The sequence below is a fragment of the Dendrobates tinctorius genome, unplaced genomic scaffold (genome assembly GCF_039654945.1).
Source record: "Dendrobates tinctorius isolate UK_male_01 unplaced genomic scaffold, ASM3965494v1 ptg000093l, whole genome shotgun sequence".
In the NCBI taxonomy this organism is placed as follows: domain Eukaryota; kingdom Metazoa; phylum Chordata; class Amphibia; order Anura; family Dendrobatidae; genus Dendrobates; species Dendrobates tinctorius.
Window position 1 is genome coordinate 11,976,500 of NW_027361761.1, and position 22,975 is coordinate 11,999,474.

At 42.3% G+C, this 22,975-nt stretch overlaps 1 protein-coding gene across 3 annotated transcripts in view; it reads left to right on the forward strand.

The window, feature by feature from the left end:
- LOC141098549 (cytochrome P450 2K1-like) overlaps positions 1 to 21,355 on the forward strand; it is a 71,953-nt gene extending 50,598 nt beyond the window's left edge. For 2 of the 3 annotated variants that reach the window (XM_073586431.1, XM_073586432.1), the window contains exons 9-11: positions 3,399 to 3,583; positions 15,011 to 15,152; positions 20,937 to 21,355. In XM_073586431.1, the coding sequence (XP_073442532.1) occupies positions 3,399 to 3,583; positions 15,011 to 15,152; positions 20,937 to 21,115 (506 nt within the window). In that variant the 3' untranslated portion in view covers positions 21,116 to 21,355. Of the gene's footprint in view, positions 1 to 3,398; positions 3,584 to 9,077; positions 9,340 to 15,010; positions 15,153 to 20,936 lie in introns of those variants that run through there. The other variant, XR_012234283.1, reaches the window with a different exon arrangement.
- The last annotated feature ends 1,620 nt before the right edge of the window (positions 21,356 to 22,975 follow it).

Sequence of the window (22,975 nt, forward strand, 5' to 3'; positions counted from 1 at the left end):
GACAGTGCTCGGACCTGCCGCAACTGACTAGGGGGACAAAGGTACAAATACGACGCACAAAGAGCGAAGACCGAGACATGGTTAGACAGTCCGAGAAGTGGGCGGCAGCACAGATTCAAAATATGAAACAGAGGTAAAGAACAGAGATATCAGACTAAATGATTAAATAATCTGTGTCGGTAAGTAGAGAGTCAAAACAATAATGCACCTTGACGGGGAACTAGTGATGAACTGCAGCTAGGACCTAAGCTCAGGCATGGTGTAGAAGGAAGAGCTGTCTAATATATCCACTGCTGGCAGGGGTTATGCCAGTAAAGCAAAACTCTGCAGAATACATTGGTTCTAAATTTCTACAGTATGACTGCACCTCTCTATAGCCAGGCTGATACTTTCCAACAAAAGGAGGATGTAGCAGTGCTGTAAGTTTTGCACAAAGATGCCCTACTAGATGATCTGACACTGGGAGGAGCAGAGTGGTGCACGCAGTGAGTAGGACAACTCTTACAAGCCATGCGATTCACAGACAAGACAGTATGTATATGTGCCCAGTGTTGGTTGGCCCTTGGCTCCCCAGTCCAACTCTAGGGCCCCACTCTTCAGCTTCATGCAAATGTGACAATATCCTCAATCACAAGTTTATATAACAATGAACTAGGTAGATTGTTAAAAGAATAATATGCTGACTTTGTCTGTACATAGTGATTCAAGGTTATTGTGCCAAGTACTGCTCATATAAGAGGTTGGTGGCCCTGTCTTGCACAGGGGCCCTCCAGAGGATTCTCCTGTGGGCCAGTCCAAGCCTGTATGTGTGTAACAGCCCTTTAGGGCTACCACAGTACACTGGGTGCTATGGGGGGTCTCGCCTCTCTAGGGCGCTGTGCCTCCACTCGAATCTTGATTGGAGCTCTCTCTCTGGGACTGCAGAAGGACAGTTATCTTCTGCCAGGGGCTGATTCAGAAAACTCCTGCCACAGCTCAGTACACACACTCGGGGAACAGGAGTAAATTTGTTTAACAGATTTATTGCTATGCAGCAGATTTGAGGTGGGTTTAAAGGAATAACATACAATACAAGTAACTGTGCTCTATAAAAGTCGTAAACACATCTCTGTCTACTTCTACTCTGACCCTGCAAATATAACGTAGCAGATTCCCCCTCTTTGGTAGTAACTCAGTCCAAACATTGGGGCCCAGGTGCCGCAGATGTTGGCGTGCAAATTAGAACCGTTGGTGCACTTGGATGAATATTGCTGTCAATAGTCTGGGTTGTAGTGTACTCACTGTAAATAGCGCTGGTAGAACCACAAGTCTCAGAAGGGCACTCACTGTGTGTCTTAAACGGTCGGAGGGTCCTCTGGAAACCAGCTGGGGGCGGCAGGATTTAGGCCTTTATGCGGTGGGAGTGTCGGCAGAACTCTCCGGGTCTTTGATGTTAATTGCCTCAAAGGGTGACAGGACCGCGCTCTCTCCAGCAGTGTGGGTATCTCAGCGGGGGCTGCCACACTCTGCAGCATAGAGGAATGCAGATCCACACTGCTCCGTCTCTCTCAGCAAGCTGCCACGCTCCTTCTCCTCTGAACATTTACTTACACTTCCTGCCCAGCTCCCTCCCCCAAGTCCCTCCTCCTCCTCCTCCTATCTCTCTCCTTCTATCCTTCCAGGCCATGTCATCTGACTGAAACAAGGGTCCCTGGGAATTGTAGTCCACTGCTGCTCAGGGGAAAAATGGTTAATGTCTGTATTGTCATGGTCACGTGTGACTGGACATACCGCCTCCAGCAGAGCGAATTTATATGACACGCGTGACCCTGGATACACTGCCTCCTGCAGGGCAAATTTAAATAATAGAACGTGCAGCCGGATACACCGCCTCCAGCAGGTGAATTTCAGTAGTACACATATGTCTGGATACACTGCCTCCAGCAGGGCGAATTTCAGAATAAAGGGGAAAACCAGGAAAACAATTACAATGGTGGCCCTGCGATAGGGAACGGGGACGTGGAGAGCTCCTGCACTCCCCTGAGTCAATGTCTCTACACTCCTAACGATCCCTAGGCCGGTTCCGCACCAGGCGCCGATCAGAATACCTTGAATTGAATTCAAATACAAAAGCTAAGGGTAGACACATCTGTTCCAATGATTGGGGTAATGCCTACAGTGAAGCATGGCAGTTGCCGAGTGATGCTATCATGAAGCATGATGGTAGTCATAACCATCATCAGCAAATTAATACAGCGCCAGGTTGACCATCAGTACATGAATACAAAACCCAGACCATCATCAGTAAAGGGCTTCAGCAGCAGAATCACCATCAGTACATGAATATAGCATCAGCCTTAATACAGTGATCAATTTCAACTACCCCCACAGCTTTCTCTGATACAATATAAGTTGGTTTTACATGAACCTACAACTCCTAGTATTTCCTTAATAGAGTTAAAGGGAATCTGGGTGTTATTGTTACCAGGCATCATCACATTGTGAATTTTTCAGAATCCCAGTACTGAATAGATGTCCAGGTAGCATTACAAAACATAACATCCATGTTCCTTACATGATGATGGAAGGAAAAAAAGAGAGCGAAAATCAATGCAGATCAATTGGAAAGCAAAGAAAGGCGTAAATGAAACAATTTTGTAGAACAAAATAATAAACCTTTCATATACTGATGGAAGGAAGACCTATAGTTACTTATTATACCCCTTACAACTGCATAATATGGCTGTAAACAAAGAACACATAAAATACCATTCACCACCTTCAACAAATAATAACGTGGATAATGTAGGACTATTAAAGGAGAAAAACTAATTTCTTAAGGAAAGGTGAAACAAGCTACAAATGTGGATTGTTGACTGATTTAAAAGAGATGATATAGGCAAAGATTAATGAAATACAAATTGAATGTGTGGATGTTTTTGAATTCGCTGAACTTAGTGAATTTGATCAATTTGCCACATTACACATTGTATTAGAGAAATATTAAAAGACCTCACACAGCCAAGCAGATTTTCCCATAATGTTTCGCTGCTATGGCATGGTATAGAGCAGCCAATCTGGACCGAATCTCATAGCCTGCATAAAAGCAGAGGAAGGGAATGTAGCTGCCATTTTGAGGCGAGTCTGGATAGTGAAAGGACATCACTTCTCTGCCAAAGCTAAAAAGAGAAACAATTTGATGGCACAGAAGTGAGAGAGAGAGAATTGCGTCATACATCTTATCAGGGCAATTTTAGGCTTTGGAGAACTTTACTGCAAATCAATTTTCTTGAGAAACAATGACGAATCTGACGAATTTCCAATTTTTTTTTTTTTTTTTTTAAATTTGCTCATGCTATAATTAAAACAATATAAAGCTTTGTTGAGAATGATTAAACGAACAGCCTTTTTATTTTCAGAAAATGTGCAAAATGAAATAGAAAAAGTTATTGGGTCAGCTGAACCTCAATCCGAGCACCGGCGGTTAATGCCCTATACAGACGCTGTCATCCATGAGGTGCAAAGATTTGCCAACATCATTCCAACTAATGTTCCACACGCTGCTGCCCAGGATGTCACGTTCAAAGGATATTTTATACCAAAAGTAAGAAATTACAGTAAAAAAAAAAAAGTGGTGGTTTGATGTACAAATGTTAAATTTCTTCGAATTTCATTATAGACTTCAATTTCTCATCAGGCAAATTTAGTTTGTCACCGCGATATGTTAGAAAAATCCTCAACAGGATGCAATATACATCACAACCACTGGGTGACCACACATACAATGTAAACATTTCCTGACGGAGTATATTGCACCTCTTCTCTTGACATGACATATACCAAGAGAAAAGGTAAAGGACACCTCTGCACAAGAAGTACGCATATATATTTGTTACTTCTGCAGTCTTTTTGAAGTCTCACCAAACATTAAAATGTTTGCCATATTCATAGACCATGCCGGAAGTGCTAGAAAGTTGCAGGTGGGACCTCTGGCATTCTCACCCTTCCTCCAAAACATGATCATCATCACCGTTCTCGCATGTCGTCTTCTCCATTTGAAATCTATAGAAGAAGTTGTGGAAAGGGATGTGCAAGAATTCAGTAGACAGGGCTGCATGCAAGTGCAGTCACCACTCAGTTGACCTTTAGAGACCAGTATAAATGAGCAAACTGGTCGGAGAACTCTGTTCTCCAGATGACTGGAATCTCTCTCTCTCTCTCTCACACACACACACACACACACACACACACACACACACACACACACACACACACACACACTTTCTACATATATTTGGTGTTTTATAAGGAAACCATTTAATTAAAAATAGTTCCATATTTTTATAAAACTTGTTATGTAAAATTTTACAGTTGCTATCAAAAAAAAATTCACCTTTTTGAAAGCAACTTGGTTTTCTTTTTCTAGGAAACTTTCTACTGTTTGCAATAAAACAACGAAACAAGAGCAAAGATAATAGCTCAAAACCAATAATTCAATTGGTTTGTCCGACTTTAGCACAAGTTGAACCTGTCACCTGTTTTGGCCACCATAAGATGCGGCAACCGCCTTTCGGGGCTTATTTACAGCATTCTATAATGCTGCAGATAAGCCCCCGGTCCGACCTGAAAGACACCCATCAGTCCAGACCGCCCCGCAGGTGAGTAAAAGAAAAACGAGTTTTATTATAATCTTTCAGGTCAGACTGGGGGCTTATCTACAGCATTACAGAATAGCTGTAGATAAGCCCTGAAAGGCGGTGGTTGCATCTTATAGCGGCCAAAACAGGTGACAGGTTCGCTTTAAGTTTTAATGACTACTACAGTCTCAGAACGATTCAACCCCATAACCTCATAACCGTCATCTTTAGGTCTAAATAATAATAATAAATTTAATAATAAATTTTATTTTTATAGCGCCGACATATTCCGCAGCACTTTACATTTCAGAGGGGATTTGTACAGACAATAGACATTACAGCATAACAATAATCACATAGATCATAACAGATACCAAGAGGAATGAGGGCCCTGCTCGCAAGCTTACAGTCTATGAGGAAAGAGGTAGACACGAAAGGTGGGTGGTAACAGTTGCTCTGATTGTATGGACCAGCCATAATGTTAAGTGTGTAACAGTACAGACACAGAGGGCTAATGGATGCATAAAGCATGTGGGAACATGATGCTGGGAACCTGGTTATGGTAAAACTTTGGGCTCTGCCACACAGGGATAGATTAGGTTAATGTGTTGAGGCGATAGGCCAGTCTGAATAAATGCGTTTTCAGGACACGCTTAAAATTGTGGGGATTGGGGACTAATCGTATTGACCTGGGAAGTGCATTCCAAAGAATTGGCGCGGCACGTGTAAAGTCTTGGAGACGGGAGTGGGAGGTTCTGACTATTGAAGATACTAACCTCAGGTTATCAGCAGAATGGAGGGCGCGGGTAGGGTGATATACTGAAACAAGGGAGGAGATGTAGGGTGGTGCTGAGCCATGGAGGGCTTTGTGGGTGAGGGTAATAAGTTTATACTGAATTCTGGAGTGGATAGGTAGCCAGTGTAATGACTGGCACAAGGTAGAGGCATCGGTGTAACGATTGGTAAGGAATATGATCCTGGCTGCAGCATTCAAGACAGATTGGAGAGGGGAGAGTTTGGTAAGAGGGAGACCGATTAGAAGAGAGTTACAATAGTCGAGACGAGAATGAATAAGAGAAACAGTAAGAGTTTTTGCAGAGTCAAAAGTAAGAAAAGGTCGAATTCTAGAAATGTTTTTGAGGTGCAGATGACAAGAGCGAGCCAGTGATCGAATGTGGGGGGCAAAGGAAAGCTCGGAATCAAGTATGACCCCAAGACAGCGGGCATGTTGCTGGGGAGTAATAGTGGAACCACACACAGAAATAGCAATGTCGGGTATAGGTACATTAGTAGCGGGAGGAAACACCAGGAGTTCAGTCTTTGACAGGTTCAGTTTCAGATATAGTGAGGACATGATATTAGACACAGCGTTTAGACAATCGCCAGTGTTTTCTAGAAAGGCTGGCGTGATGTCAGGAGAAGAAGCGTATAATTGGGTGTCATCAGCATAGAGATGGTACTGGAAACCAAATCTACTGATTGTTTGACCAATAGGGGCAGTGTACAAGGAGAAGAGGAGGGGGCCTAGAACCGATCCTTGGGGGACCCCAACAGTAAGGGGAAGGTGAGAGGAGGAGGAACCGGCAAAAGGACCAGTAAAGGAGCGGTCGGAGAGATAGGAGGAGAACCAGGAGAGAACGGTGTCCTTGAGGCCAATGGAACGGAGCATAGTGAAGAGGAGCTGATGATCCACAGTGTCGAATGCTGCAGAGAGATCCAAGAGAATTAGCATGGAGTAATGACCATTTGATTTAGCTGTTAGCAGATGATTAGAGACTTTAGTGAGGGCAGTTTCAGTGGAGTGTAAAGAGCGGAAACCGGATTGGAGAGGGTCGAGAACAGAGTTTTCTGAGAGATAGCGGATAAGACTGGAGTGGACCAGGCATTCCAGGAGTTTAGAGATGAAGGGAAGATTAGAGACAGGTCTATAGTTAGCGGCACAGTTTTGGTCGAGGGATGGTTTTTTAAGTAGTGGATGTATGATGGCATGCTTAAATGAGGAGGGAAAAATACCAGAAGAGAGAGAGGTTAAATATTTTAGTTAGGTGAGGGGTGACAGCAGGGGAAAGGGACTGGAGGAGATGTGACGGAAATGGGTCACTGGTGCAAGTAGTTGGGCGAGAAGATGCAAGGAGCCTGCTTACTTCTTCTTCTGTGACTGGTTCAAAATCAGAGAGTGAGTTAGATGCAGTGGGGGAGGGAGGACAGTGCATGGTATGAGGGGATTTGGAGATAATTTCCTGTCGGATCTGGTCAATTTTTTCTTTGTAGTAATTGGCCAGATCGTCAGCTCGGAGCTCCGTGGTTGGGGCCTGTACTCTTGGATTGAGTAGAGAATGAAAAGTGTCAAAGAGACGTTTCGGGTTATTGGACAGTGAGGTGATGAGGGTGTTGAAATAGGTTTGTTTGGAGAGGTGAAGGGCAGTGTTGTATGTTCTAAGCATAAACTTAAAATGGATGAAATCTTCGTGTAGATTGGATTTTCTCCACAGACGTTCGGCACACCTGGAGCACCGCTGCAGGAAACGTGTTTGCACCGTGTGCCAGGGTTGTCGCCATCTGCGTTGTGGTGTTCTATTTATAGGGGGTGCAAATTCATCCAGGGCACTTTGAAGTGTTTCATTGTAATGCTTCAATGCAGAATCAGGACATGAGAGGGAGGAGATAGGGGCCAATGAAGACTGCAAGTTCTTCATAAGTTTCTGGGTGTTAATGGCCTGTATGTTTCTATAAGTCTGGACAGTGGGGGTGACCTGAGCAGCCTGGCAGTTCTTTATAGAGAATGAAAGAAGATTATGGTCAGAGAGCGGGAGAGGGGAGTTTGCAAAATCATCCACTGCACAAAGCCGAGAGAAGACCAAGTCGAGGGAGTTTCCGTCTTCATGCGTTGGAGAATTAGTAAGCTGCGAAAGGCCAAATGAGGAGGTTAGAGATGAAAGGTGAGTAGCAGATGGGGAGAGAGGAAGAGCAATGGGGATGTTGAAATCTCCCATGATGAGGGTAGGGATGTCACAGGAGAGAAAATGTGGAAGCCAAGTAGCAAAATGAGCCAGGAACTGATGGGAGGGGCCGGGAGGACGGTACACCACCGCCACTCGCATGGAGAAGGGGGTGTAGAGTCTGACGGCATGGACATCAAAAGAAGGGAAGACTAGTGAGGGTACTTGAGGGATAACCTGAAAGGTACATTTTGGTGATAGGAGCAGACCAACGCCTCCACCAGCTCTATTGTCTGATCTTGGGGTATGAGAGAAGTGTAGCCCCCCCTATGAAAGAGCAGCAGCAGCGGTAGTATCTGACTGCTGGATCCACATTTCAGTAATAGCCAGGAGGTTAAGAGAATTAGAAAGGAAAAAGTCATGAGTGAAGGAGAGTTTGTTACACATTGAGCGAGAATTCCAAACTGCACAATTAAGAGAGACAGATGGCATGCAGGGAATATTAATAAGATTAGAGGGGTTTCTGAGTGTAGCAGTCGGGGGGGTTTGACTTTCTATAACATGGGGGACCAGGGTTGGGAGCAATGTCTCCTGCGACTAGGAGAAGGAGGATAGAAAGAGTGAGCAGATGGTTAAGTGATTTGTGAGAGCGTCTCTGGTGTTGAATGGTGGGACTGCCTGGACCTGTGCAATTTAACAATGTGAAAAGAGCGTGAGTGCTATACATAGGAGAGGAAAGAAGCGAGGGGCCAATATGGATGGAGTGTAGAGAGTTAATGCCAGGGCGGTGGATGTGTGTGAATGCAGCGGCCAGGATATAAATTACACAAATGCATATGGTATATATTTGTTGTACTCCAAATGTACAGGGAGTAGATGAATATAAATGTCTTGCCTGTCTCCTGCCCTGTCTAACTGCCATGTTATAACTGCCAGTACTTTGATACATGTACTTCGATTACATGTGCATAAATGCCCCCTGCATAAATGCTCCCCCTAGCTATGTCTGAATATATAGGAGGTTAAGGCTAAGATTTTTTTTTTTTTGCGCTCTCTTCTCGTTAATCACACTAAATTGAGACACCAGGACCCAAAAAAATGTTGTGGTCAAATAAACACATGTCCAGCACTACATGGATCATAAAGCACTTTGAAAAGTTTCTTGACCTCACAACATAAGGGGACAAGCAGAGTAAGTTGAAAAAAACTATATACCAGATATAAGCTTGCAGAGTTGAAAACACAGAGATAGCATTCAGGATTAACTGCTTGCTGACATTGAATGGAGACACAGGAGTGGATTCAGAGCAGAGATTGGAAAAGCTGGTTCTGTTCTAAATAGAGCCTTTTTGGTTGTTATGATGTGCAGAACATGTGATACAGAGCCAGACAACAGCTTCTGGCAATTTTCATGAGGAATCTGGGCCATTAATCGTGGGCAATTGTCTCTAGGTTAATAATATTCTTGTTTTTTTTGTTTTTTTTCTTTGTGCTATAACTGCCTTCATTAAATCCAAACAAGGATTTGTTTACTGGATTGAAGACCAGCGGTGAGATTTGACAGCAGCTGATGCTTCACTCTCCACAATACGACACATATTGACACTGTAGGACACCATGTCCAAACTTTAAAACTTCATCTATACTGAACAAAAAGCAGAAGAAAAGTCACCTCCAATATGCTCAAAATCATCAAAGTGAGGCAAAGGAGATTTGAAACTGATATGTGGTGCTATGAAACAAAACAGGAACTTCGAGACAACATAAATCATACACTGAAAAAGGTACTACAGTAAAGCATGGTGGTGGCTCGCTAATGCCTACAATGAAGCATGGTTATGGCTTGGTGATGACTACAGTGAAGAGTCACATTGTGTCACTGATTATTGCAGTGAAACATGGCAGTGGCTCTGTCATCCCTACAGTGGTAGCTCAGTGATGCCTATAGTGAAGTGTGGCCAATCACTTGGTAATGTATTCAGTGAAGTACGGATTTGGTTATGTGTTGCGTACAGTGAGCCATGATGCAGAAAGTTGATGTGTACAGTGAATGGCTGTGGTGTCAGTGATGCCTATTTAGTTTCTTAAGAGGGCTTAGAACCACCAACAGTATATTAATACATCACCAAACCACCTTCAGAATATGAACCCCTTAGTGACCTAAGTAACAGACAATTTTGACGTTCATGACCAAGCCAAATTTTACAATTCTGACCAGTGCCGTTTATGTGATAACTCTGGAACACTGGAACACTTCAACATATCCCACTGATTCTGAGAATATTTTTTTGTGGCAAATTGTACTTCATGATAGCATTAATACTTCTTGTATAACATGACTTACATATTTATTTTATGAAAAAAGCAGAAATTTGGCAAATTTTGCAGTTTTCTAACTTTTCATTTTTGTGCCCTTAAACCAGAGTTATGCCACACAAAATTAGTTAATACTTAACATTTACATAAGCACAATTTTGGAAACCTTTTTTATTATTAGAAAGTTAGAAGGGTTAAAAGTTGATCAGCAATTTCTCATTTTTTCCAACAAAATTTGATAAATTTATTTTTTTGTGACAACATCACATTTGAAGTGACTTTGAGGGGTACAGTGAGTATGGAAAGTATTCAGACCCCTTTAAATTTTTCACTCTTTCATTTCAGCTATTTGGTAAATTCAAAATATTAAATTTTTTTTCTCATTAATGTACACTCCGCTCCTCATCTCGACGGACAAAAACAGAAATGTAAAATTTTTTGCCAACTTATTAAAAAAGAAAAACTGAAATATCACAGGGTCATAAGTATTCAGACCCTTTGCTCAGACTTTCATATTTAAGTCACATGCTGTCCATTTCCTTGTGATCCTCCTTGAGATGGTTCTTCTACTTCATTGAAGTCCAGCTGTGTTTAATTAACCTGATAGGTGTATGCCTTTCCAAATCAAGTCCTGTCTATATAAGACCTCACAGCTCACAGTGCATGTCAGACCAAATGAGAATCATGAGGTTATAGGAACTGGCCAAGAAGCTCAGAGACAGAATTGTGGCGAGGCTCGTATCTGGCCATTGTTCAAAAGAATTTATGCAGTACTCAAGGTTCCTAAGAGCACAGTGGCCTCCATAATCCTTAAATGGAAGAAGTTTGGGACCACCAGAAGTCTTCCTGGACCTGGCCGTCCAGCCAAACTGAGCAATCATGGGAGAAGAGCCTTGGTGAGAGAGGTAAAGAAGAACCCCAAGATCAATGTGACTGAACTCCACAGATGCAGTAGGGATATGGGAGGAAGTTTCACAAAGTCAACTATCACTGCAGCCCTCCACCAATCGGGCCTTTTAAAGTATTTTACTTTTTATTACAGTTTACTCAGCAATTCTGATAGATTTTGCGTTTGCATATATATTGGTTTCTACAGAGGGCTGCTGCATTCTTCCATTTTTCAAATTAAGTATTCATTGCAGCAGGCACCTGTTCATACTATACTTTATGGCAGAGTGGCTCTATGGAAGCCTCTCCTCAGTGCTAGACATATGAAAGCCCATATAGAGTTTGCTAAAACACACATGAAGGACTCCCAGACTATAAGAAATAAGATTCTCTGGTCTGAAGAGAAGAAGATACACCTTTAGGTGATAATTCTAAGTAGTATGTGTGGAGAAAACCAGGCACTGCTCATCACCTGCCCAATACAATCCCAACAATGAAACATGGTGGTGGCAGCATCATGCTATGGGGGTGTTATTCAGTTGCAGAGACAGGATGATTGGTTGCCCTTGACAGAAACATGAATATGGCCAAGTGCAAAAGATATCCTGGATGAAAGCCTCTGCCAGAGTGCTCTGGACCTCAGTCTTAGCTGATGGTTCACCTTCCTGCAAAACAATGACCCTAAGCGCACAGCTAAAAAAACAAAGGAGTGGCTTTAGAACAACTCTGTGACCATTCTTGACTCGCCCAGCCAGAGCCCTGACCTAAACCCAATTGAGCATCTCTGGAGAGACCTGAAAATAGCTGTCCACCAAAATACACCATCCAACCTGACGAACTGGAGAGGATCGATCCCCAAATCCAGGTGAGAAAAACTTGTTGCATCATTTTTTTTTTTAATTTTTTTTCCAGTCAAGATGGGTTACAGAGTGTACATTAATGAGAAAAAAACTTTTTGATTTTAACCAAATGGCTTCAGTGAAAGAGTGAAAAACCTTAGTGGTCTGAATACTTTCTGTATCCACTGTATATAATTTATGATGACCCAACAGCTTCCTTCATACCGTTTGATGTCCCCAAGGCTCTCTAAATACATTAGGACAGTTATTCCAAGTATAAGTCATAGTCCACCAAGGCTTGCTTTCAGAAGTCCTGGAGCATTCTGAAGTGACTGTCACAGCTGCCAATCTTGAAATCCATAGAAAACTTCCTTCCTCCAATAACCTACCTATGCCCAACTTTGCCATTTCCATGCATGGTTCTCCCATTACTCCCCAGCAGCATGCCCGCTGTTATGAGGTCATACTTGATTCACATCTTTCATTCGCCTCCCCCATCCGATCACTGGCTAGCTCTTGTCATCTACATTTCAAAACATTTTTAGAATTCAATCTTTTCTTACTATCGACTCTGCAAAAACTCTTACTTTTGCTTTTATTCATTCTCTTCTCGACTATTGTAACTCTCTGTTAATCGGTCTCCCTCTTACTAAACACTCTCCTCTCCAATCTGTCTTGAATGCTGCAGTCAGGATCACATTCCGCACAACCATTACACTGATGCCTCTACCTTCTGCCAGTCATTGAACTAGTTACTCCAGAGTTCAATATAAACTTATCACTCTCACTCACAAAGTGCTCCATGGTTCATCACCACCCTATATTTCCTCACTTGTCTCTGTCTACCACCCATTCTGCGCCTTCTGGTCTGCTAATGACCTAAGACTAACATCCTCAATAATCCGAACCTCACTGTTGTCCCCAAGACTTCTCACGCCAAGTCTTGTGAATGTACTACCCAGGACAATTTGATCCCCAATACCCACAGTATTAAGTTTGCCCTACAATCACATTTCTTCAGACTGGCCTTCCGCCTCAACATATTTATCGAACTATCCCTGTTTTGCACATTCAATAATTTCTTCTAAACCAGGATCCTTGTATCATCTCTTTAACCTTTTATGCATTTAACAGTCCTCTGTATCTGTACTTTTAAACATACTGGTTGGATACGATTCCATACAGCATTACATTGATGGATGGACAGCACTATGAAGGCAATTGTTACCATCCATCTTTCGTGTCTCCCCTATCTCCTCATAGATTGTAAGCTTGCGAGCAGGACCCTCACTCCTCTTGGTATCTGTTGTTTATGTGATTATTATTCTCAGTATTCTGTAATGTTTTTTTATCGTCTGTACAAGTCCCCTCAAAAATGAAAAATGCTGCGGAATATGTTAGCGCTATAGAAATAATTATTACTATTATGTTGCAGCCTGAAATCTCTAGAGTATGTTACCTGGTATGAATTGCTCATTAGAAATTGGCTACAATGCCCCAAGAGCATGGTGAGAATCTGATGTCTCGTCTGATATCAAGTTTGCAGCAGGTCATAACAGCCAGAGGGACTCTACTTTCATTAGTTTTTAACAAAGAATATAATTTTGCTTTTTTGCACACATTTTTGTATAGGATTAATAAGAACTAGAGATGCTCGTTGGATAATTATGAAACTGCAGTAGTCAATGAAACTGACATTTCATGATGAATTCATGTTGAATTAGGCTGGTTTCACATTAGCGTTTTTTAGAGCAGCGCATCGTGCGTGTCCATGCGCCACTATGTTTAACATGGCGGGCGCATGGTCTAGCGTTTGTATGCGTTTTCATGCGCATGCATTTTTCTTGCAGTGTGCGCCTAGGCGTGCCGGATACAACCTGTTTAATTTTTGGTCCGTCAAACCTGTGTAAAAAGAAAAAAAAAAAAAAAAAAATGCATGGCACGCTTGTGCACGGAATGCGCCAAAATAACACATTACAGTCTATGGGAACGCAGGTGTGCGTATGGACATGCGCACGCCTGCGTTTAAAATCGCAAGCGTTTTAAGAGTTGACATGGTATAGTATATCTTGACTTCAGCAAAGCATTTGACAAAGTCTCTCATACAATCCTTATTGAAAAAATGACTAAGTATGGAATGGACAAGGCAACTGTTAGGTGGATTCATAACTGGCTTAGTGATCGGACCCAAAGAGTGGTCGTAAATGGCTGCACATCCAGTTGGAAGAATGTCTCAAGTGGGGTACCACAGGGCTCTGTCCTGGGCCCTGTATTTTTCAACATCTTTATCAACGATTTAGATGAAGGAATTGAGGGTAAACTGATTAAATTTGCTGATGACACAAAGCTAGGAGGGATAGCTAACACTAGAGAAGAGAGAGAGAGGATTCAAAAAGATATAAATAAACTGGAGCAGTGGGCAGCAACCAACGGAATGGTTTTTAACAGGGAAAAATGCAAAGTACTACATCTGGGCAATAAAAATGAAAAAAGCATATACAGAATGGGAGGAATAGGGCTAAGCAACAGCACATGTGAAAAAGATTTGGGTATACTAATAGATCACAGACTGAATATGAGTCAACAGTGTGATGCAGCAGCAAAAATGGCAAATGCAATTCTAGGATGTATTAACAGAAGCATACAGTCTAGATCACGTGAAGTCATTATTTCCCTCTACTCCTCTTTGGTCAGACCTCATCTGGAATATTGTGTCCAGTTTTGGGCACCACATTTTAAAAAAGACATCAACAAACTGGAGCAAGTTCAGAAAAGAGCGACAAGAATGGTGACCGGTCTGCAAACCCTGTCTTATGAGGAAAGGTTGCAGGATTTGGGAATGTTTAGTTTGCAAAAGAGAATGCTGAGAGGAGACTTAATAGCTGTCTACAAATATCTAAAGGGCTGTCACATTGTAGAAGGATCAACTTTATTCTCATTTGCACAAGGAAAGGCTAGAAGCAATGGAATGACACTGAATGGGAGGAGACACATTAGATATTAGAAAAAACTTTTTGACAGTTAGTGATCAATGAGTGGAACAAGCTGCCACGAGAAGTGGTGAGTTCTCCTTCAATGGAAGCCTTCAAACAGAGGCTGGACAGACATCTGACTGGGATGATTTAGCGAATCCTGCTTTGAGCAGGGGGTTGGATCAGATGGCCCAGGAGGTCCCTTTCAACTCTACGATTCTATGGCTAGAAACTGGTTAACACGCATGCGCCTAAAAAAAGCAAACGCATGATGCGTTTTTTCCATGCGTTTCTATTGTGCACGAAGCGCGCTAAAAAACGCTAATTTGAAAGTAGCCTTACTTGTATTTTTTATTTGTTTTGTTATTAAGCCTAATTAAACATGTGTTGGAGGTTACAATGTTGATGCACTTTGGGTTTTTTTTTTGTTTTTTTTACAGGGCACATACGTTATGCCTCTATTGACTTCGGTCCTTCGAGATGAGGCCCATTTTGAGAAACCAAATGAATTTTTTCCGGGGCATTTTCTTGACTCCAAAGAGAATTTTGTTAAGAAAGAAGCGTTTTTGCCATTTTCTGCAGGTAACTTGATACAATATTCTGCTGAAATGGGTGAGAAGCTTTAGGACATGTAATATACAACGTGTCCATCTATGTAGGGTGGATTTTGTCAATATAATTTTGATATATTTTTTTTTGGCAGTAACGTAAGGATGAGTATCGCACCCTTTGTAAGCACTAACAGTACTCCAGGCTTGTTTAGTTTTTTTTTTTTTTTATAATGAGAAATTCAGTAAAAAATGTGTGTGTGCAATTAAAAAAAATATATTTATAATTTGTATTCTTGGTAATACTGATTCATAGCATAAAATTACTACCCACTTATGCCTTAGTGTCCAAACAACCCTTCACAGTCATCTTGTCTGGGTCTTAACTCCATTCGCAATGGCTCCCGGTGCGCAATGTTTGCTCAAGAGGCACAATTCCCCGATTTTAGCCACACTAGGGTCCAGGTAAGGGCCCCAATAAGAATGTAATACCCCTATGCCATCCCCTTCTCTTATTTTTGGCAGTAATTTACAGCTCATATGTCATTTCTTTGTGTGCCAGAGGTATGGGAAAAAAGGTATATGTAACTTAATATGGCATGTAAACTTTCGGGGACCCCTGGTCAAATTTACAGTTATGCAAATTGAAGATAAAATGATATCTAGAAGACCTAAAGTAAAAGATGGCCTTAGTATGTTAGGGGGAAATATATATATATATATATATATATATATATATATATATATATATATATATAATCTCTCCTCCATTTAGATATAGATTACCTATCCCAGCTAATGGGGAGGTGTTCCTATATTCTGGGTATATCTGACCATTCTTTCTCCCCTTGTTTCGCTTTTAAGCGATTTAATAAAGGCACTATATATTTAAGAATTTTTATATATAGCATTGTGATGTAGCGTTACAAGCCTATTATTGTAAGGACTCGCTATATTATGTGCACATGCGCATTGGTGCCTTCCATTATCCAAGATGGGGTCGGTGTGCAAACGGAGCTACTGAGCATGAGCAACACGAAACGGGTGTTTTCATTTGCTAATTTTGATCCTGCACTCTGAGCCTCTGGTGACGCCTGTACACGGCGTGCTTTTTATTCTAATGGGGTGTCAGATCTATCTTCTATGTTTACAGCTGCTGCTGATTACTAATCACTGTCCAATAACAGGACTTATGCTGATTGTAAATTTTTTCATCATGATTTTTATTTTTCGCACATTGCTCTGTATTTGCACTTTCTAATGATGACACACAGTCCTTGTGATTGTATTTTATACAGTGAATACTGTCTTATTATTGTAAACTACCATTGTAAATTGTATGGTTAAAAAGGCATTCACCTATCACCATTGTAATGCTTGAAAAAGGTTCACACCCACTGATCCAAAATGGTGCTGCATGGGCACATAGCCAAAACACTTTATTGAGAACCTACATGGTGTGCTGCTTTCTTATTTGTGGCCAAAAGTATTGACACCCCTGCAATTCTGTCAGATAATACTCAGTTTCTTCCTGAAAATGATTGCAAACACAAATTCTTTGTTAATATTATCTTCATTTAATTTGTCTTAAATGAAAAAAACACAAAAAGAATTGTCCTAAAGCCAAATTGCATATAATTCCACACCAAACATAAAAAAGAGGGTGGACAAAAGTATTGGCACTGTTCGAAAAATCATGTGATGCTTCTCTAATTTGTGTAATTAACAGCACCTGTAACTTACCTGTGGCACCTAACAGGTGTTGGCAATAACTAAATCACACTTGCAGCCAGTTGACATGGATTAAAGTTGACTCAACCTCTGTCCTGTGTCCTTGTGTGTACCACATTGAGCATGGAGAAAAGAAAGAAGACCAAAGAACTGTCTGAGGACTTGAGAAACCAAATTGTGAGGAAGCATGAGCAAACTCAAGGCTACAAGTCCATCTCCAAAGACCTGAATGTTCCTGTGTCTACCATGCTCAGTGTCATCAAGAAGTGTAAAGCCCATGGCACTGTGGCTAACCTCCCTAGATGTGGAAGGAAAAGAAAAATTGACAAGAGATTTCAACGCAAGATTGTGCGGATGTTGGATAAAGAACCTCGACTAACATCCAAACAAGTTCAAGCTGCCCTGCAGTCCGAGGGTACAACAGTGTCAACCCGTACTATCCGTCGCCGTCTGAATGAAAAGGGACTGTATGGTAGGAGACCCAGGAAGACCCCACTTCTTACCCCGAGACATAAAAAAGCCAGGCTGGAGTTTGCCAAAACTTACCTGAAAAAGCCTAAACCGTTTTGGAAGAATGTTCTCTGGTCAGATGAGACAAAAGTAGAGCTTTTTGGGCAAAGGCATCAACATAGAGTTTACAGGAGAAAAAAAGAGGCATTCAAAGAAAAGAACACGGTCCCTACAGTCAAACATGGCGGAGGTTCCCTGATGTTTTGGGGTTGCTTTGCTGCCTCTGGCACTGGATTGCTTGACCATGTACATGGCATTATGAAGTCTGAAGACTACCAGCAAATTTTGCAGCATAATGTAGGGCCCAGTGTGAGAAAGCTGGGTCTCCCTCAGAGGTCATTGGTCTTCCAGCCGGACAATGACCCAAAACACACTTCAAAAAGCACTAGAAAATGGTTTGAGAGAAAGCACTGGAGACTTCTAAGATGGCCAGCAATGAGTCCAGACCTGAATCCCATAGAACACCTGTGGAGAGATCTAAAAATGGCAGTTTGGAGAAGGCACCCTTCAAATATCAGGGACCTGGAGCAGTTTGCCAAAGAAGAATGGTCTAAAATTCCAGCAGAGCATTGTAAGAAACTCATTGATGGTTACCGGAAGCAGTTGGTCGCAGTTATTTTGGCTAAAGGTTGTGCAACCAAGTATTAGGCTGAGGGTGCCAATACCTTTGTCTGGCCCATTTTTGGAGTTTTGTGTGAAATGATCAATATTTTGCTTTTTGCTTCATTCTCTTTTGTGTTTTTTTCATTTAAGACAAATTAAATGAAGATAATACCAAGTATTATCTGACAGAATTGCAGGGGTGTCAATACTTTTGGCCACAACTGTACATATACATACCCGTTCTTCATTTTTATTGGTATATGGTCTCCCATCCTGGTATGTGCTGCACCCCTCATTCTTATCCTGGTATGCATGGTACCCCTCATGCCTCCAATCCTGATGTGCATGGCACACCATTCTTCATCCTGGTATGCATGGTACCCCTCATCCCCCTATCCTGGTATGCATGGTCCCATCATCCCCCAATCCTGGTATGCATGGTCCCCTCACCCCCTATCCTGGTATGCATGGTACCCCTCATCCCCCAATCCTGGTATGCATGGTCCCCTCACCCCCCTATCCTGGTATGCATGGTCCCCTCACCCCCTATCCTGGTATGCATGGTCCCCTCACCCCCCTATCCTGGTATGCATGGTACCCCTCATCCCCCAATCCTGGTATGCATGGTCCTCTCACCCCCCTATCCTGGTATGCATGGTCCCCTCACCCCCTATCCTGGTATGCATGGTACCCCTCACTCCAATTAAAACTACACACACAAAAAAAAACATTTATACTCACCCTTCTTTCCTGTGCTCCAGCGCTGTCACGTTCTGCTGGAGGCCGGGGCAGGAGTGTGGCCGGAATCACGCATGCCCATAGCGCTGTCCGGCGCCATACTGCTGAACACACACTGCAAGTGTGTCTTCACTAAAATGGCGCCGGATCGTGCTCTGTGCATGCGCGATTCCAGCCACACTCCTGCCCCGGTCTCCGGCCGAAGAGAAGCGCCGCGGCAATGCTCCTCCCAGTCAGGTAAGTATGTAAGTATGGCGTTGGAGATGGTGGTATGCAATGTGTACGCATATCGTCATCTCGGGTGCCATACACACTCCTCACTGCTGGATGCCTCATTCTGTCTGGAGCCAGACTGCGCAGGCGTGTCGTGCTTGCAGTCTATAAAGGCTTCGGACAGAGTGACGCTTACAGCGTTATATTATAGATTTTTAATTTTTTTCCCCCTAACCTAAGGAAATGTGCCATCTTTTACTTTCGGTCTTTTAGATATCATTTTATCTTCAATTTGCATAATTGTTCACAATAAACGTAAATTTGACCAGGGAAAATCTGTCTATGTGAAAATTTGGGCACCCTGCATTGTTAAAATCTAGTAGCACCCACTTTTCTAAGTATCACTTCTTGTAAACACTTTTTTGCAGCCAGACCAGAATCTTGCAATTCTTGTTTGAGGGATTTTCATCTAATTTTCCTTGGAAAAAGCTTCCAGTTCTGTGAGATCCCTAGGTCATCTTGCATGCAATTTGAGGTCTAGCCGCAGATATTCAATGATATTGAGATCCGGGGACTACGCATGAGGGCCATTGTAAAACCTTCAGTTTGTGCCTTTTGAGGTAGTCTATTGTATATTTTGATGTGTGTTTAGGATCATTAGCAATTTGTAGAAGACATCCCTTTTCAACTTTAGCTTTTTTACAGATGGTATTATGTTGTCATTAGTGATGAGCGAGTATTCTCATTGCTTGGGTTTTCCCGAGCACGCTCGGGTGTCCTCTGAGTATTTTGGCGTGCTCGGAGATTTAGTTTGTGTCTATGCAGCTACATGCTTTGCAGCTGCTAGACAGCCTGAATACATGTGGGGATTCCCTAACAAACAGGCATTTCTCATCACTCATCACTAGTTGTCATCAAGAATTTGTTGAAATTTCATTGAATCCATTCTTCCCTCTACCCATGAAATGTTCCTTTTGCTATTGGCTGCAACAAAACCCCAAAGCATGATTGGACCACATCCATGCTTAATGGTTGGCAAAATGTTATTTTCCTGAAATTCTGTGCTTTTTTTTCTCCACCCAAACCTTTGAACATTGTAGAAAAAGAGTTCTATTTTAACCTAATCTTTTATATGTTCTTTTGCCTACTTCTGATGCTGAATTTTATGGTGAGGACACAGAAGGGGTTTTCTTCTACTGACTCTTAAATGAAGGCCATATTTGTGCTGGTGTCTCTAAACCAGAGGTCTCAAACTGCATTCCTCAAGGACCACAAACGGGTCATGTTTTCAGGATTTCCTTGGTGATAATTTAATCGCCTGCACATATGATTCCAGCACCTTGTGTAATGCTAAGGAAATCTTGAAAACACGCATAGTTTGCGGCCCTTGAGGAATGCAGTTTGAGACTTCTGCTCTAAACAGTAGAACAATACACTACAACTTCTGAATCTACTAAATATTTCTGAAGATCTTTTGCAGTCAAACAGGGGTTCTGATTTTCCTCTCTAGCAATCCAATGAGCAGCTCTCAGTGAAAATTTTTTGATCTTCCAAACCTTGTCTTGACCTTCACTGTTCCTGCTAACTGACCTTTCTTAATTACATTTCACACTGAGGAAAGGGCAACTTGAAATCGTTTTGCGATCTTCTTAAAGCCTTCTCCTGCTTTGGGATCCTCCATTTTCATATTCAGAGTGCTAGGCAGCTGCATAGAAGAACCCAAAGGGTTAGAAGATGAAGCTTGGTTTTATAAAGATGGGAAATTTGCCTTACTGGCCTTTTCTAGCGATAATAATTAACAAAATTTACTCTGTATTTTAGGAAAGAAAAAAAAAAAAAAAGAGTAAATGTGTGTTTACCTTAGCCCTTTTTAAGAGATCATTTCATCTTCAACTTGCTTATCTGTTCACAAGAACAGTGGTTTTTGACCAGGGGTACCCAAACTTTTACACGTCACTTTGTATGGGTATTATACATAAGTATAATAGAGACTGATTTCCTCCCTCTCCTTTTATTTCTTCAGGAAAGAGAAGTTGTGCCGGGGAGAACTTGGCTAAAATGGAGCTGTTCCTCTTCTTCACTAGATTGCTGCAGAAGTTCACATTTCAGCCTCCGTTCGGAGTGGAGTTGGACCTCACTCCGGCTCTTGGGTTCACAACACCTCCTTTATCGCATTTTACTTGTGCTATAGCTCGTGCTTAAGCACCAGCGTATAAGAAAGAAGTCAATGGAAGAAGCGATGTTCCAGTTCAGGATTTTTTTTGTAGTATGCGTACTTGTCTGCCAATGTTCTCCAGGTATGCAAGGACTGGAAGCTGCATCCCAACTAGAGAACCAAGACTCGAGATCACTGCTGTACAACAAAACTCTACTAGTGACCAAACATGGTTTTGTTCTAGGTTCCTTTTAATTTTATAAATTAAAGGAAGATCTGAAGCTTAATTGCTTTTTTTTTTACAAGTATTTCTTATTGGGTGACTCGAACTCAGCTGCAATGTCCAATAGAATACTGTGGAAGTCAGAAATTCACTTCCTGTCTTATCAGAAGCTTCGGATTCAGATTTCTCAATATTCACATTGCTACATATCAAATGATAAAGCTTCCAATATATTTAGTAGACAGATGCACAATGTGACGTTCTTAAACCTCATTCAAAAATCTATACAAGGGCCACCTGCTACTATGAGCTATTTATCATTAATGGCATGTATAGTGTCTGCGTAATTGTACTGACATGGAGAATCATATTGTCGGGTCTTTTTTTTTTTTTATCTATGTAATGAACACGTTTTCTGGATTTTTTTTTTTTTTTTTTTTTTACCACTTTTTGGAACTGCGCTTTTTTTTTTTTTTTAGCAATTTCACCGTACTGTATTTCTTTTTTCCCCCCGCTTTTCAGTAGATTTCATTGCATGATAAAATGATTGGTGTCAAAGCACAACTTATCCAGCAAAAAATAAGCCTCCCGTACAGCTTTGTGGATGGAAAATTAAAAAAAAAAAAAAAGCTATGTGGGTCGCCCTCGCACACCCAGGGCAGCGGGGTACTCGGTACCGGACCGGTGTCAAGGCGGGAGTGTGTCACAGCAGCGGTGACCTGGTCCGTGGCCCTGGGCGCCCAATATCAATGGCGGTGATGTTAATGGTGTTAAAGTTTATATGAATAGTTCGTGACGCCACTCGTGGTGTTTGGCAAGTAAGATGTTGAGCCAACGCTGCATGCAGATCCGCTGAGACTGATGGTGTGGTGCAGCAGAGACGGTATAGCTCCCCACAGGTGGAGCTGTAGTCCCAGGGCAGTGAAGGTGCAATGGATGAGGAGAGACGCAGAATGGTATGGATGATGTTACCCAGATGTAGCGGTGCTGGAATAACTGGAGGACACCAGGGTGTGCGGTTCCAAAGCTTTACTCACTGTTTGCAGTTCACACAACTGCCTGCCTCCGTACCATGTTCTCCAGGTCAGGGCTCCAGCCAACCTCCAGGCAGGATAGGATTCTCCCTTCCACACTCCGCCAACATGTACCTTACTGAACGACTCCTCCAATGCGCCTTTAGGTGCGAAGCACTCCAGTTCTTAGTTACCCTGGAATGCCTCTCTCTAGGTGTTCCTTGTCTTTACTTGTATGACAGACAGCTGTAGCCTGCTTCGGGGACTCCTCACTGCGTCCCGGCTCTCTATTCAGTTGCTGTTGTGTCCCAAGTCTATGATGGAAGCAAGGTGTTAGCGGCTCACTACTCCTCCGGTGTCTGTTGCCGGACATAAAGATCCAATCAACCTCGGGGACCGGGCCCCGGCCTTTGCGCTCTCTGGACTGGAAGGGTTCTCTCTCTTTCTCAACCTGCTTCCCACTGTCCTTCTATTCTCCTTCGTTCCGATCTGTTCTCTCTCTCTTATGGAAGTTTAGGTTATCAATCTTATCAGTCTCTTGGTCTTTCTCGTGCCAGCAGCCCAGATCACTGGGACCTGCTGCAGCACGTCCCTCAGACACCCATCTTCTCTCTTCTCTCTCTCCTCTAACCAACTAACCTCAAATCCTACACCTTCCCTCTCTTTTATAT